Below are 15,052 nucleotides of genomic sequence, written 5' to 3'. Positions count from 1 at the left end.
GTATTAATATAAATCTCATTGCTATTCCACTGTTTGTTTAAGTGGCTGATTTTCTTATCACGTTCTCTTACATGCATTTCTGTGTACAGATATTCAGATGAATGTTTAGCCAGTAACATTTCCATAATCATTATTCATTCCCTCAAACACATCCTTAAACCCCCTCGAACAGTTCATGCACACTGAAGTTAAGATTTTGGGCTATTGTTCCCTCCTGTTGCACAGTGTTAGTTTAAGTCAACAGCTGTCAGCCTAGCTTGTAGCCCTTTAATATGTATATAATTTCCCCTGACATCCACTGGAATGAATTTGAATTCCTGCCCATGAAATTTGCATGCTGTCGGAAATGGGAGGGCTGATGTCCGCCGAGCTCGCTGCTCTCCTCCACTGTAAATTTGGCAAATGGGATAAGGCGTCACGCTGCTTGAAAACGTCTGGGTCTACTCCTCAGTGGGAAACGCGAAGTGGAAGTGCAGCCCGGCTACAGTATACAGAGGAGTGAGTGAGCAGCAGATTTCTTTGTGACACCTTAAGGGATGTGCAGGGCTAAACCCCAATATCCACTCGTTCTATTAGAGCAGTCACACTCAGGAACTCCTAGCTCTGCACACTACCCTCCTGTTCCTCTAGTCTAGCACTTTAAGGTTCGTCTCAACCAGGAAAAATCTTACCAGGGTAGTTTTAAAAAGTTGCTGCTGCTTGTGATTGAATATGAGACAAACAAACATTCTCATTTTAATCTCATTTGCCAGTTTCACTAGTTTGCATGAATTTTGGAAATGTGATATTTTTAAGGTGGTGGGATTATTCTACAAAGTGTGTTTGAATAGTTTGATATGTATATATACTTAGAGTAAGTGAACCACAAGCATGTGCACACTGGTATGAGTTTCTCTGATTAAGTTACTGGCATCATGTATGGAGTGTGTCATGTGAAAGCAGAATGGGGCAGATGGACGCTTGACGTGTGTGTTTCCATGGCGACAGGTTGTGGTAAACGCCCTGATCGGCGCCATCCCGTCCATCATGAACGTACTGCTGGTGTGCCTGATCTTCTGGCTCATCTTCAGCATCATGGGGGTCAATCTGTTCGCCGGAAAGTACGGACGCTGCGTCAACCAGACGGGCTACATCCACAATGTGTCCATGGTCAACAACAAGACCGACTGCCGGGCCATGAATGACACGCAGTTCTACTGGACCAGAGTCAAGGTCAACTTCGACAACGTGGGCGCTGGTTACCTTGCCCTCTTACAAGTTGTGAGTTGGACTTTTTTTTCCCCTTTTCTTTTAGTTTTTCTCACAGTTTGAGACGTTCTTTCCTCGCTCATACTTTTTTACGCTGCCCACCATGTCTGTCCAGAGATCCCCGAATCGATCAACAAGTCGCAAGCTTTTACTTTTAGCAGCGACGGAAGCCATTACAGAGAATGTTATGCTTTTAGCAGCGATGGAGGCCATTACAGAGAATGTTATGCTTTTAGCAGCGATGGAGGCCATTACAGAGAATGTTATGCTTTTAGCAGCGATAGAGGCCATTACAGAGAATGTTATGCTTTTAGCAGCGATGGAGGCCATTACAGAGAATGTTATGCTTTTAGCAGCGATGGAGGCCATTACAGAGAATGTTATGCTTTTAGCAGCGATGGAGGCCATTACAGAGAATGTTATGCTTTTAGCAGCGATGGAGGCCATTACAGAGAATGTTATGCTTTTAGCAGCGATGGAGGCCATTACAGAGAATGTTATGCTTTTAGCAGCGATGGAGGCCATTAGAGAGAATGTTATGCTTTTAGCAGCGATGGAGGCCATTACAGAGAATGTTATGCTTTTAGCAGCGATGGAGGCCATTACAGAGAATGTTATGCTTTTAGCAGCGATGGAGGCCATTACAGAGAATGTTATGCTTTTAGCAGCGATGGAGGCCATTACAGAGAATGTTATGCTTTTAGCAGCGATGGAGGCCATTACAGAGAATGTTGTGCACAACATTCTCTGCCTCCATCTCTGCTAAAAGCACAACATTCTTTATAAAGGCCTCCATCACTGCTAAATGCACAACATTCTCTGTAATGGCAAGTGCATGCACTTCATTCTTCGCTTTAACTTAGTTGGTGTGGGTGCCTAGCAACAATTCACTTAGCTCCTTTCCACATTTGCACTTAGCTCCTTCCCCCATTTGCATCTGGAAACAGTCTGGCCCTCAGTCATTCACAAAAGCCAATAATAACCCGTAACCAAGGCGAAAAGACCCACCACCGTGATTTCTCGCTGATAAGAACTCACTTGTGATGAAGTAGGGCACCCCGCTCACTCTCCTTCTTCCTCCGTCTAGAAAGACACTCCATGTGGTCAGGAGGAAGCACATATAAATCCTTTCCACTGCCATTCATAACATCTCAGCTCTAACATGGCACATGGCCAGTATTTATTTTGTAGAGACTGTATGTTTTTGTTTTTTGAAGGGGGTCATATAGAAATACAAGCATATATCGTTTGCATTTTAAAATAATGTTCCTATGCATGCCTTTATATAGTGATGATAGTGGCGCATGCTCATTGAAGTTGATGGTGGCACATGCTCATTGAAGTTGATGGTGGCACATGCTCATTGAAGTTGATAGTGGCACATGCTCATTGAAGTTGATGGTGGCACATGCTCATTGAAGTTGATAGTGGCACATGCTCATTGAAGTTGATAGTGGCACATGCTCATTGAAGTTGATAGTGGCACATGCTCATTGAAGTTGATAATGGCACATGCTCATTGAAGTTGATAGTGGCACATGCTCATTGAAGTTGATAGTGACACATGCTCATTGAAGTTGATAGTGGCACATGCTCATTGAAGTTGATAGTGGCACATGCTCATTGAAGTTGATAGTGGCACATGCTCATTGAAGTTGATAGTGGCACATGCTCATTGAAGTTGATAGTGGCACATGCTCATTGAAGTTGATAGTGGCACATGCTCATTGAAGTTGATAGTGACACATGCTCATTGAAGTTGATAGTGACACATGCTCATTGAAGTTGATAGTGGCACATGCTCATTGAAGTTGATAGTGGCACATGCTCATTGAAGTTGATAGTGGCACATGGCGTTGAAGTTGATAGTGGCACATGCTCATTGAAGTTGATAGTGGCACATGCTCATTGAAGTTGATGGTGGCACATGATCATTGAAGTTGATAGTGGCACATGGCGTTGAAGTTGATAGTGGCACATGCTCATTGAAGTTGATAATGACACATGCTCATTGAAGTTGATAGTGGCACATGCTCATTGAAGTTGATAGTGACACATGCTCATTGAAGTTGATAGTGGCACATGCTCATTGAAGTTGATGGTGGCACATGCTCATTGAAGTTGATAGTGGCACATGCTCATTGAAGTTGATGGTGGCACATGCTCATTGAAGTTGATAGTGGCACATGTCATTGAAGTTGATGGTGGCACATGTCATTGAATTTAATGGTGGCACATGCTCATTGAAGTTGATGGTGGCACATGCTCATTGAAGTTGATAGTGGCACATGCTCATTGAAGTTGATGGTGGCACATGCTCATTGAAGTTGATAGTGGCACATGCTCATTGACATTCATGTCCTTTGTTACAAGGCTACATTCAAAGGCTGGATGGAGATCATGTATGCAGCAGTGGATTCTCGTGCTGTAAGTATTACACGTCAATGTACTTGTTTTGTATAACACGATTTTAACATTTGAATATTCCATCATAAAGCCTATATAAGACTGTCTTAAAAATGACTTGAAATTTAAATGTGAAAATATTTGTTGTTGTCATAATCATGCCTTGATGTAATACCACCATAACATTTACCAGAATAACGTATGTAGCTGAACGGTGTATTGTCCTAACATGTTTTTTCTCTGGCTGCACTAGGTGGACGAACAGCCTATCAGAGAGGTCAACATGTACATGTACCTATACTTCGTCATTTTCATCATCTTTGGCTCCTTCTTCACCCTTAACCTCTTCATTGGTGTCATCATTGACAACTTCAACCAGCAGAAACGAAAGATAAGTATCAAAACCATCATGGCCAACAAATGCCATGAGCTTTTAAAAAAGTGGGTTATTTTCACAGTGAAAATAACAGAAAAGGGATGTCTCTTTACTTAGGTGGGCAAGACATCTTCATGACAGAGGAACAGAAAAAGTACTACAATGCCATGAAGAAGCTAGGGTCTAAAAAGCCTCAGAAACCAATTCCAAGGCCATTGGTGAGCTGGAGCTAATTGAACCCTATTTTCTTGATCTAATTAAAGGGATAGTTCACGTTTTTGGAACTTTTAGCTTATTTTTGATAACATGCCAGATAAGTAGAAAATAAGTTAAAACCCCCCAAAAAGGGAACTATTCCTTTTATTTTCTTTGCCTAAGCCTCTTGTGTTCCAATGACTGGTATTTCTGGATCTTATAGGGATAGTTGTAAATTAGTTGTAAATAACAACTTGTTCTCAACTAGCTTACCTGGTTAAATAAAGGTGAAATACAAATATGTAAAAAAAAAAAGGACTGGGCGAAGTATTGGGCAGGATAGTTTAAAAAAAATATATATAACAAAAGTTCAAACCTTAAAAAAGTTTCCTATTCTTTCAATTTTCTTCACCTTAGTGCATAAGCCTCTTGCGTTTCAAAATAACACCTATTACTCACTACCTCTCTTCTCCCAGAACCAAGTACAGGGCTTCTTCTTCGACCTGGTGGGAAAGCAGGCATTCGACATCATCATCATGGTCCTCATCCTGCTCAACATGATTACCATGATGGTGGAGACGGACGAGCAGCCGGCCCGCATGGAGTACATCCTCAACAAAATCAACCTGGCCTTCATCATCATCTTCTCCTGCGAGTGCCTCATCAAGATCGTGGCGCTACGCTGCTACTTCTTCACCATTGGCTGGAACATCTTCGACTTTGTAGTGGTCATCCTCTCCATCGTTGGTGAGTTTGTTGCTTGGGCTTAATTAATCAGGGGTCTGCCTCCCAAGTGGCGTAGCGGTCTAAGGCACTGCATCGCAGTGCTAGAGGTGTAACTACAGACCCGGGTTTGATCTCAGGCTGTGTCGCAGCTGGCTGTGAGATCAATGAGGCGGTGCACAATTGGCCCGGCGGCGTCCGGGTTAGGCCGGCCGGGATGTCCTTGTCCCATCGCGCTCTATAGCAAGTCCTTATGGCGAGCCGGGCGCATGCAATTTGAATTGGGTCGCCAGCTGTACGGTGTTTCCGCCGACACATTGGTGCGGCTGGCTTCCTGGTTAAGCGAGCAGTGTGTCAAGAAGCAGTGCGGCTTGGCAGGGTAACGTGTTTTGGAGGACACATGGCTCTCGACAGCAGCCTCTCCCGAGTCCATACGGGAGTTGCAGTGATGGGAAATAACTGTAGCTACCAATTGGGGAGAAAAAAGGTAAAAAAGTACCAAAAAATGTCATAAATAATCAGGGGTTTTCAATGATGCTCATTGCGATGTAATTGCATGGGTCTGTTAACCTCTAGGGTCGAGCAATCCCGTATCCGGGAGCGTAATCATAGCCTCAAGCTCATTACCATAACGCAACGTTTCCTATTCATGAAAATCGCAAATGAAATAAATATATTCAAACACAAGCTTAGCCTTTTGTTAACAACACTATCATCTCAGATGTTCAAAATATTATTTTCAACCAAAGCTACACAAGCATTTGTGTAAGAGTATTGATAGCCTAGCATAGCATTAAGCCTAGCATTCAGCAGGCAACATTTTCACAAAAACAAGAAAAGCATTCAAATAAAATAATTTACCTTTGAAGAACTTTGGATGTTTTCAATGACGAGACTCTTAGTTAGATAGCAAATGTTCATTTTTTCCAAAAATATTATTTGTGTAGACGAAATAGCTCCATTTTGTTCATCACGTTTGGCTAAGAAAAACACCGGAAAATGCAGTCACTTACAACGCCAAACTTTTTTCCAAATTAGCTCCATAATATCGACAGAAATATGGCAAACGTTGTTTAGAATCAATCCTCAAGGTGTTTTTTCACATATCTATTCGATAATCTATCAGTGGTGGCAGTTGCCTTCTCATCAGAAGAAAACGGAAAAATACTGCAGCTGGAGATTACGCAATAATTGCGACGGAGGACACCAAGCGACCACCTGGTAGATGTAGTCTCTTATGGTTAATCTTCCAATGATATGCCTACAAATACATCACAATGCTGCAGACACCTTGGGGAAAACGTGGAAAACGTAAGCTGACTCCTAGCTCTTTCACAGCCATATTGCCATTGCCATGAGGCGGTTTCAAAAAATGTGGCACTTCCTGATTGTTTTTTTCTGTAACATCAGTTCTGTGGCACTCACAGACAATATCTTTGCAGTTTTGGAAACGTCAGAGTGTTTTCTTTCCAAAGCTGTTAATTATATGCATAGTCGAGCATCTTTTCGTGACAAAATATCTTCTTTAAAACGGGAACGTTTTTCATCCAAAAATTAAAATAGCGCCCCCTATATCCAAGAAGTTAACTGGCAGTTATACTGAAATATGGTTGCTATATGTAGCTGATGTATGGCTATCGGTATGTACAGTGCATTCGGAAAGTATTCAGACCCCTTCATTTTTTCCATATTTTGATATGTTACAGCCTTATTCTAAAGTTGATTAAATCGTTTTCTTTCCTCCTCAATCTACACACAATACCCCATAATGAAAAAGCAAAAACACGTTTTTAGAAATGTTTAAAAAACGTAAATATCACATTTACATAAGTATTTAGATCCTTTACTCTGTACTTTGTTGAAGCACCTATGGCAGAGATTACAGCCTCGAGTCTTCTTGGGTATGATGCTACAAGCTTGGCACACGTGTATTTGGGGAGTTTCTACCATTCTTCTCTGGTGATACTCAAGCTCCGTCAGGTTGAGAGGATAGCACAGCTATTTTCAGGTCTCTCCAGAGATGTTCGATCAGGTTCAAATCCGGGCTCTGGCTGGACCACTCAAGGACATTCAGAGACTTGTCCCGAACCCACTCCTGCTTTGTCTTGGCTGTGTGCTTAGGGTCATTTTCCTGTTGGAAGGTGAACCGTCGCCCCAGACTGAGGTCCTTACATGCATCTATCACATTAAACAATTAAGTTCAAATTTATTCTCGTTTTTCTTCTTCTAGAAAGCAAACTTTAACGGTGGAGCATGTTTTCATCAAGGATCTCTCTGTACTTTGCTCCGTACATCTTTGCCTCCCTCCTGACTAGTCTCCCAGTCCCTGCCGCTGAAAAACATCCCCACAGCATGATGCTGCCACCACCATGCCTCACGGTAGGGATGGTGCCAGGTTTCCTACAGACGTGATGCTTGGCATTCAGGCTAAAGATTTCAATCTTAGTTTCATCTGACCAGAGAATCTTGTTTCTCATGGTTTGAGAGTCTTTTACATGCCTTTTTGCAAATTCCAAGTGGACTGACATTTTACTGAGGAGTGGCTTCCGCCTGGCCACTCTACCATAAAGGCATGATTGGTGGAGTGATGCAGAGATGGTCGTCCTTATGGAAGGTTTTTCCATCTCCACAGAACTCTAGAGCTCTGTCAGAGTGACCATCAGGTACTCGGTCACCTGCCTGACCAAGGCCCTTCTCCCCTGATTGCTCAGTTTGGCCACTCTAGGAAGAGTCTTGGTGGTTCCAAACTTCTTCCATTTAAGAATGATGCAGGCCACTGTGTTCTTGCGGACCTTCAATGCTGCAGAAATGTTTTGGTACCCTTTCCCAGATCTGTGCCTCGACACAATCCTGTCTCTGAGCTCTACGAACTATTCCTTCGACCATATGGCTTGGTTTTTGCTCTGACGTGCACTGTCAACTGTGGGACCTTATATAGACAGGTATGTGCCTTTCCAAATCATGTCCAGTCAATTGAATTTACCACAGGTGGACTCCAATCAAGTTGTAGAAACATCTCAAGGATGATCCGTGGAAACAGGATGCACCTGAGCTCAATTTAGAGTTTCATAGCAAACGGTCTGAATACTTATGTAAATAAGGTATTTTTGTTTTTATATTTAATTTTGTTTGCTAAAATTTCTAAAAACCTGTTTTCGCTTCGTCATTATGGGATATTGTGTGTAGATTGATGAGGAGTTTTTTATTTTAATCGATTTTAAAAGGCTGTTATAGAACAAAATGTGGAAAAAGTCAAGGGGTCTGAATACTTTCCGAAGGCACTGCAGTTCTCGTCTAATGCTGCTGTGGCAGGTCAACATCCTTGGGTGATACAGTTGAACTCATGACCTTGGTTGTTTGCCTATAAGCAAGGCATTCCAAGTCACTAGCTGGCTCATACACAGATAATGACATTTAGCTTGGGACCTTCAAATTGACCAATAAATATTATATTGACAGATTTCCCATGTAGCTCAGTTTTAGTGCCTGGGTGCTTGCAACGCTAGGGTTATGGCAATGTTCCCTCTCATTTTTTTTATCACTGAGCAAATTTTAGGTCTGTTGAGTGCAAACTTGAACGTTATGAAAATTCTGTGCAACTTCCAGCTTGCGTTTACTGTGAACACTGAGGCTGTACCCGCTTTAAGTTACAGTTTTACTGTGGCCGTGTAGGCTACTGTGGCTATTTGATCATAATGGAGGCCTACCAGAGTGGCTTACCATAAAATAACAATGAAAATGCATCACATAACATTTTAACATGGAAATAGCTAGTCTGTCTACAGTAGCAGCCAATGTGTGGTGTTCAATGTAGGCCTACATTCCATGAGACCAAAAACATGCAGGGCTTGACCTTAACCTGTTTATCCACTCGTCCTTCGGACAAGGAGGTGACTGAAAATGTTGTTGTGTTGCTTAATGCAATAAATCACTTTACAAAATAAAATGCATACATTTTACCATACCATTATTACAGAGAATCAGACAAATTATGCTTCCCTCTGGCTATTGGCTACTTAGCTTATCCAAAATACAACACTGCCCCTTTAAGACAAAAATTAACCCTTTACCTGACTCTCTTTTCAAAGAGAAATGTACACATTTTCTGCTCTTGTAGGAAGCAATCACTCTCCTATTGCTAACTATAAATGATCTATAACTGAGCTAATAACTCACAAAGTAGCAAAGGATATGAAGTGGCTACATGCAGGTCTCGCTTTTATCTCAAAACAAGTGTATCTACTCACAACCGTTCATGCTGTGAACACAGTCCAGTTCAAAGTAAATTGCACAGATCCATGTATTGCAATTGTCTATTTGCATATAGGCCTACTGTAGCTCTGATTGTTTATGCCGCACCGGTCTCGGTAGAGTACGGGCTGAGTAGTACATGTCAATTCAATAAAATCCTACTCCGATGCTTTCTGCCTACAACAAAATCTCTTGCATAGTTTGTTTTGTTTTGTTGCATTGAACGTGGCTACTGTTGCGTTAATTCGATCACTTTGAGTCAAAATGCAAGCCGAGATCTCCCGCTCTGATGTTTAATTAACATGACTTAAAAAATGTAAGCCTATGCAACATTAACCAATTAAAAACAGTACTGTAACAATGATGTTTGTACAGTAAGCCATAGGCCCAATACATTATCACAGCATATTGGGTTTGCTTGAATTGCCCTGCCAATGCAACATGTTGTTCAGGCCATTTTTAAAGTTATATTTCAACATTTGAGGTAGGCTATATGATCACGCCAGTAATAGATCCATTGATGTATTACTTGTGAATCACAGCTGAGTGAGCATACCTTTAAATCATTTTATTTTTATTTTACTGGGCTGATGGTGCCTGCATCTGATGGTCAGTCTCAGCGTAGTGAGAGAGCAGCAGACTGAGGGTCCACCTCTTAACATCCCTACTCCCTCTTTCCTCCACTGACACTGACCAAAAAGGGACACCGTCTTCCAGCTGATGGCAAAACTCGAGTCGCACCGCATTATTTCTGCCTCATGCACAAATTCATGTTATTACTCCGATGAACAGTGAAATGTTCCTCGATATTAAAAAAGACCCACATGGTAATAATAACAACAGCGCAAGTCTATAGAGACACTTTCCGACTTATTCATTAATGCTGCAGTGCTTGTTGCGCTGAGTGGAAATAGGAAGAACGTGCATTTTATGGTTTATAAAAGTGTTGGATACAAAGTGTTGACAATGCTGAGAAAGAACTTAAACATGAACTCACTCATAAAAACAGCATCTCATTGCTTTATTCGTTGACAGCCTCTCTCTAGTCATGGTTTTAAACGTTTTGAAATCTCACAGGGTAGCTGAATCGGGTGCACCTACTGCCAACAGTTTTACAGAAATGTTTAGTGATCGACTAGGAATGCGTTGGAGATCGACCAGTTGGTGAACACGGCTCTAGAAAGTTGAGTGAAATTCAATTTCGTGCTTCTCTCGGGGGCTGATATTCCTGCGAGGCAGTCTACTCGGTAGTCTCAGGGCTACTACCCGCACACGCGTGCAGCTTAGAGGGAACTACTGTAAGTCGCTCTGGATAAGATTGCTGTTTAGTTCTAAACAATAAGTCATACCTGAAGAACACATTTCAGAACCGTAATTGTGTTTTGCAATATACCTTGGCCATCACCTCTGGCATAAAAGATTTTGTATCCATTTGGCAAGGTTATCTATCATGTCAATCAAGTCATTGATAGTAAGTGGGGCTTTTATCTGATGAATCAGAGGCACATGTATGTTCTGCATGGCCCTAATGGGGAACTAAAACAAACCAAAGGGCTAATATATAGATTGAATCTAAGTATCCGTCCCCATGCTAAATGACATGCGTGGGCAAGGATGCCTCTGTTGAGATGAAGGTAATTGTAGCAATCAGGGTTGTCAGCGGGGGTGATTTGGGCATGATTGAAGTGCTGCATCAGAGGGTTGTGGTTGGTGGGGGGTTGGGGGCTTAATGTATGGCTCCAAAGGGTGATTCCCAACCCCTCTCCACAATCAATAACTCAGGTGTGACCTTCCTGGTCCATGGGAGAGGAGGGTCACAAATCAGGGACAGATGGTAAAGTGGTCGTGGAGGTGAGAGGGATTGGAGGCAACTTGAATGTCATTTGAAGGCAGGCAGACCCAGTAATAGTGGAAGCCTTTATCATGAGCTCATTGGTGAATGGGTTTGGGGAAGCTAGAATTGACATGAAGGAGAAGGAAGCGTATTGGTGATAGCAGTGAGACCCTGTCCTTCAGCCTAATTTACTCCTGGTTACCAATAGTCAATCTAATTCCATATGATATTGCGTGCGTAGTGTGGGAAAGAGCTAGCCTTACTGTTAATGATGGTCTAATTAGAAGTACAGAGATCTCATGTTTTTCCCCCTATCTTCCAGGTATCGTTCTCGCTGACATCATAGAGAAGTACTTTGTGTCGCCGACACTGTTCCGAGTCATTCGATTGGCCAGGATCGGACGAGTACTTCGACTCATCCGTGGAGCCAAAGGAATAAGGACCTTACTCTTTGCCTTAATGATGTCCCTTCCCGCCCTATTCAACATCGGCCTCCTGCTCTTTCTGGTCATGTTCATATACGCCATCTTTGGCATGGCCAACTTTGCCTATGTCAAGAAGCAGGCTGGCATCGACGACATGTTCAACTTTGAGACGTTCGGCAACAGTATGATCTGCCTATTCCAGATCACCACGTCAGCGGGCTGGGACGGCCTGCTCAGCCCCATCCTCAACAACTCCCCAGAAGAGTGCAACCCCAACCTCGTCCACACAGGCACCAACGCCCGGGGCAACTGTGGCAACCCCTCAGTGGGCATCACCTTCTTTGTCACCTATATCATCATCTCCTTCCTCATCGTGGTCAACATGTACATCGCCATCATCCTGGAGAACTTCAGCGTGGCCACCGAGGAGAGCACCGAGCCGCTGAGTGAGGACGACTTTGAGATGTTCTATGAGGTGTGGGAGAAGTTCGACCCAGAGGCCACGCAGTTCATTGAGTACGCCAAGCTGTCAGACTTTGCCGACACACTGTCGGAGCCACTGCGCATTGGCAAGCCTAACAAGATTAAGCTGATCTCCATGGACCTGCCCATGGTCAGTGGAGACAAGATCCACTGCCTGGACATTCTGTTTGCCTTCACCAAGCGTGTGTTGGGCGAGTCGGGCGAGATGGACGCTCTTAAGCAGCAAATGGAGGAGAAGTTCATGATGGCCAACCCATCCAAGATCTCCTACGAGCCCATCACAACCACGCTGAGGCGCAAACAGGAGGACATGTCCGCAGCAGTCATCCAGAGGTGCTACCGCCGGCACCTGTTGCGGAGGCAGATGAAGCAAGCCTCCTTCATGTACAGATCAATGCAGATCAATCTGACGCAAAGCTCCACGGACAAGAGGGTCACCGCCCCGGAGAAAGAGGGCCTCATAGCCTCCATGATCAAGGAGAACTACGGGGGGCCTGAGATGGAGCTGATGGAGACCCTGTCCTCCACCTCCTCTCCACCGTCTTACGACAGCGTCACACGGGCGACTAGTGAACTTTTCCAAGTTTTAATTCTCGAACAGTCCAGGAACAGTGACCTAAGCGAACATTGCCTTGCCCCCGACAGAGACCGTGAGACATTTCTGTAACAGCGACTAGGAAATGCTTTTTTTTCTCTTTTACATTTTTTGTTGTTGTTGTTGTTGTTTACCGAATGTAAAATAGCTCAAATTACCCTGGTTTAGTACATGTGGTTCTGCTAGGGGTTTTCATAGAGAAAAGGCAAATTATTTGTTTATTTTTGGTGAACATGCTTTGTGGGAGTACACAAAGGGGGCGTGTGTAAATCCTAGATGACCATTGACCCTGCTCATGTCAAGTTCGCTTCACAGTTAATATGCATGAATAACCTCTGCAGGGTCACAACAATTATATCACTGATGTAATAATCATTTATTAGACTAAAAGAAATACAGTTTATCAGTATTTACAAAGAATGCCTGACCGTATGAGTTCATTAAAGGTCTTACTATTATTGGTGTGATTGATTATGATCAACAGTTTTATAACTGTGAGATGTGGGAGAAAAAACAAAGGGATACAATTTTTCGTAGTAAAGTATAACTTTGTTGATGTTGCCAGTCTTTCATAGCAGTACAATTATTACTATTTTTGATATTTTTAGAGTAAGAAAAAAAAACATGGCCTCTTCTGAATTGGAGTCGCTTACCATGAAAGGGAATACTTCCACACTGTAACAAGACGAACGGGCAGGTAATAACTTTTCACATTAAAAAACGCTGTATTTGAACTGTTTTAAGCATTTCTTTCTCTTGCATTTACATGTCAAAATATCCCGGGCTCCCTGCATATTAGTTCATTTTTCAACCATAACGATCTGGTCTTAGTTACACAAAGCTAAGAAGCAATTCAGTAACCAAGATCAGTATGTGACAATCAAACCTACATCTCATGGTTAAGATTGACAGATGTTTTTTTTTTCTCCGTAACTTCTTTAGGACTTAAACTGCCCAAATGGCTGCATATTTTATGAGCATCAGAGATCTTATTCACTATTAGATGGGTGGATAATCGTCCTATTTATTTATTATTTTAAGTATTTGTTTTGCATGTTTTGAATGCATCATATAGACAAGTCACGCCCAAGGCTGAACAGCTATAATTTCTCTACAGTATTTTGCAGAAACTGTGTTTAGAAGTAATTTGCTACTTTTAAGTGAATTATTTTACAGAAAAAAGTGTAAACGTTTGTACAGCATTTTTTTGGTTTGCTCTACAGGCCATTCAGCTTCTCTTGGTTACCCATAGACTACTCTCCACTGTAGGACTGATACCGGCACATATAGTTTCTATTCGACTAGAATAATAATAAAAAAGACACCGCTCAACTTTAATATGATATACTGTATATTTTCATGTTATGGTTGCAGGTGTGTTGAAGGGCTGTTTTCTGTAGCAATAGATCCAGTGTGTGCCTGGTATATACAGTACCCCTGTCCTGTTTCTAAAATGGATCTCTACCCACATCGTTGCCCCATTAGATGCCATGGATGAGTGACTGGGATCACACTGCTATTTATCAGTGTCTACGGGGGACTTTTCTAAAGAGATTTCTGATTGCTTGCTTTGTATCGGGAACATTGGGGAAAATGTTTAGAACTCGGGAGCGGTCCTATTTGTTGTTAGGGGGGGGGGGGGGGACATTTTTACACAAAAACATCATGGTGAAAAGTCAACTCGACACATCTCTGTCATAAATGTACTGTTTTCATCATAACAAGAGCTGCTTCATCATAATAACATCCAAGACATGAACATAAAATGTTTTTTTCTCTCTCCATTCTTATGAACTGTCATAAATGCAGTAGCCTACAACAGGCATCTTCTCAGCAGTCAGTAGATAATGGCTTTACATGTCTCACTGCTCAACCACAATGCAGTGCCTCAGTAATGCCCATATTGCAGTAAATATTATTTATAAATACATTTTAGTACTTTAAGTTTAAATATTTTTTGTACTTTGCAAACACATGCCTCTGTATATAAAATAACGACCTCCTGTGAAATAAAAGAGAGCCTACAATATCACTGATTATTCTTTTGATTTCAGAGTCATTTATGTGGCAGACCCAGGTTCAAATATTATTTTCTTTCAAATACTTTAACTGTGATAATATAATAACTGTGCGCGATTTAGCTTTTCTGGTGACATGGAAGTAATGAGATAGTCCCAAAAGGGTAAACTCACCCCCAATCCAGGCACAATCAAATGGATACTTTTTGAATGCAGGTCTGGCATGTGGTACAGTATTATGCAAGCAGTCTTTATTTTGCCAAATGAGAGTGACATTATATTGAGAAGAATGCGATAGATTGTAGTGTGATGCCGCAGCATGAAGAAGACGTTGGGACTTGGCATGAAGAAGGAATGCAGCATCATGCTACAGTAGCTCAGAACATGAACTCAAGTGGTATTTGGTATTTTGGGTATTTTAGTAAGATCCCCAATAGATGTTGCAAAAGCAGCTACTATTCCTGGGGTCCACACACAACATGAAACATGACATAATAC

At 42.2% G+C, this 15,052-nt stretch overlaps 1 protein-coding gene across 2 annotated transcripts in view; it reads left to right on the top strand.

Moving 5' to 3' along the window:
• LOC139420201 (sodium channel protein type 3 subunit alpha-like) overlaps positions 1 to 14,570 on the top strand; it is a 173,617-nt gene extending 159,047 nt beyond the window's left edge. For both annotated transcript variants that reach the window (XM_071170029.1, XM_071170030.1), the window contains exons 22-27: positions 988 to 1,260; positions 3,622 to 3,675; positions 3,908 to 4,049; positions 4,148 to 4,248; positions 4,702 to 4,972; positions 11,356 to 14,570. In XM_071170029.1, coding sequence (XP_071026130.1) covers positions 988 to 1,260; positions 3,622 to 3,675; positions 3,908 to 4,049; positions 4,148 to 4,248; positions 4,702 to 4,972; positions 11,356 to 12,608 — 2,094 coding nt within the window. In that variant the 3' untranslated portion in view covers positions 12,609 to 14,570. The remainder of the gene's footprint in view (positions 1 to 987; positions 1,261 to 3,621; positions 3,676 to 3,907; positions 4,050 to 4,147; positions 4,249 to 4,701; positions 4,973 to 11,355) is intronic.
• The last annotated feature ends 482 nt before the right edge of the window (positions 14,571 to 15,052 follow it).

Source organism: Oncorhynchus clarkii, chromosome 11, assembly GCF_045791955.1.
Source record: "Oncorhynchus clarkii lewisi isolate Uvic-CL-2024 chromosome 11, UVic_Ocla_1.0, whole genome shotgun sequence".
In the NCBI taxonomy this organism is placed as follows: Eukaryota; Metazoa; Chordata; class Actinopteri; order Salmoniformes; family Salmonidae; genus Oncorhynchus; species Oncorhynchus clarkii.
Note: the sequence above shows the minus strand (reverse complement) of the source record. Positions and strands in the feature narration are given on the sequence as shown.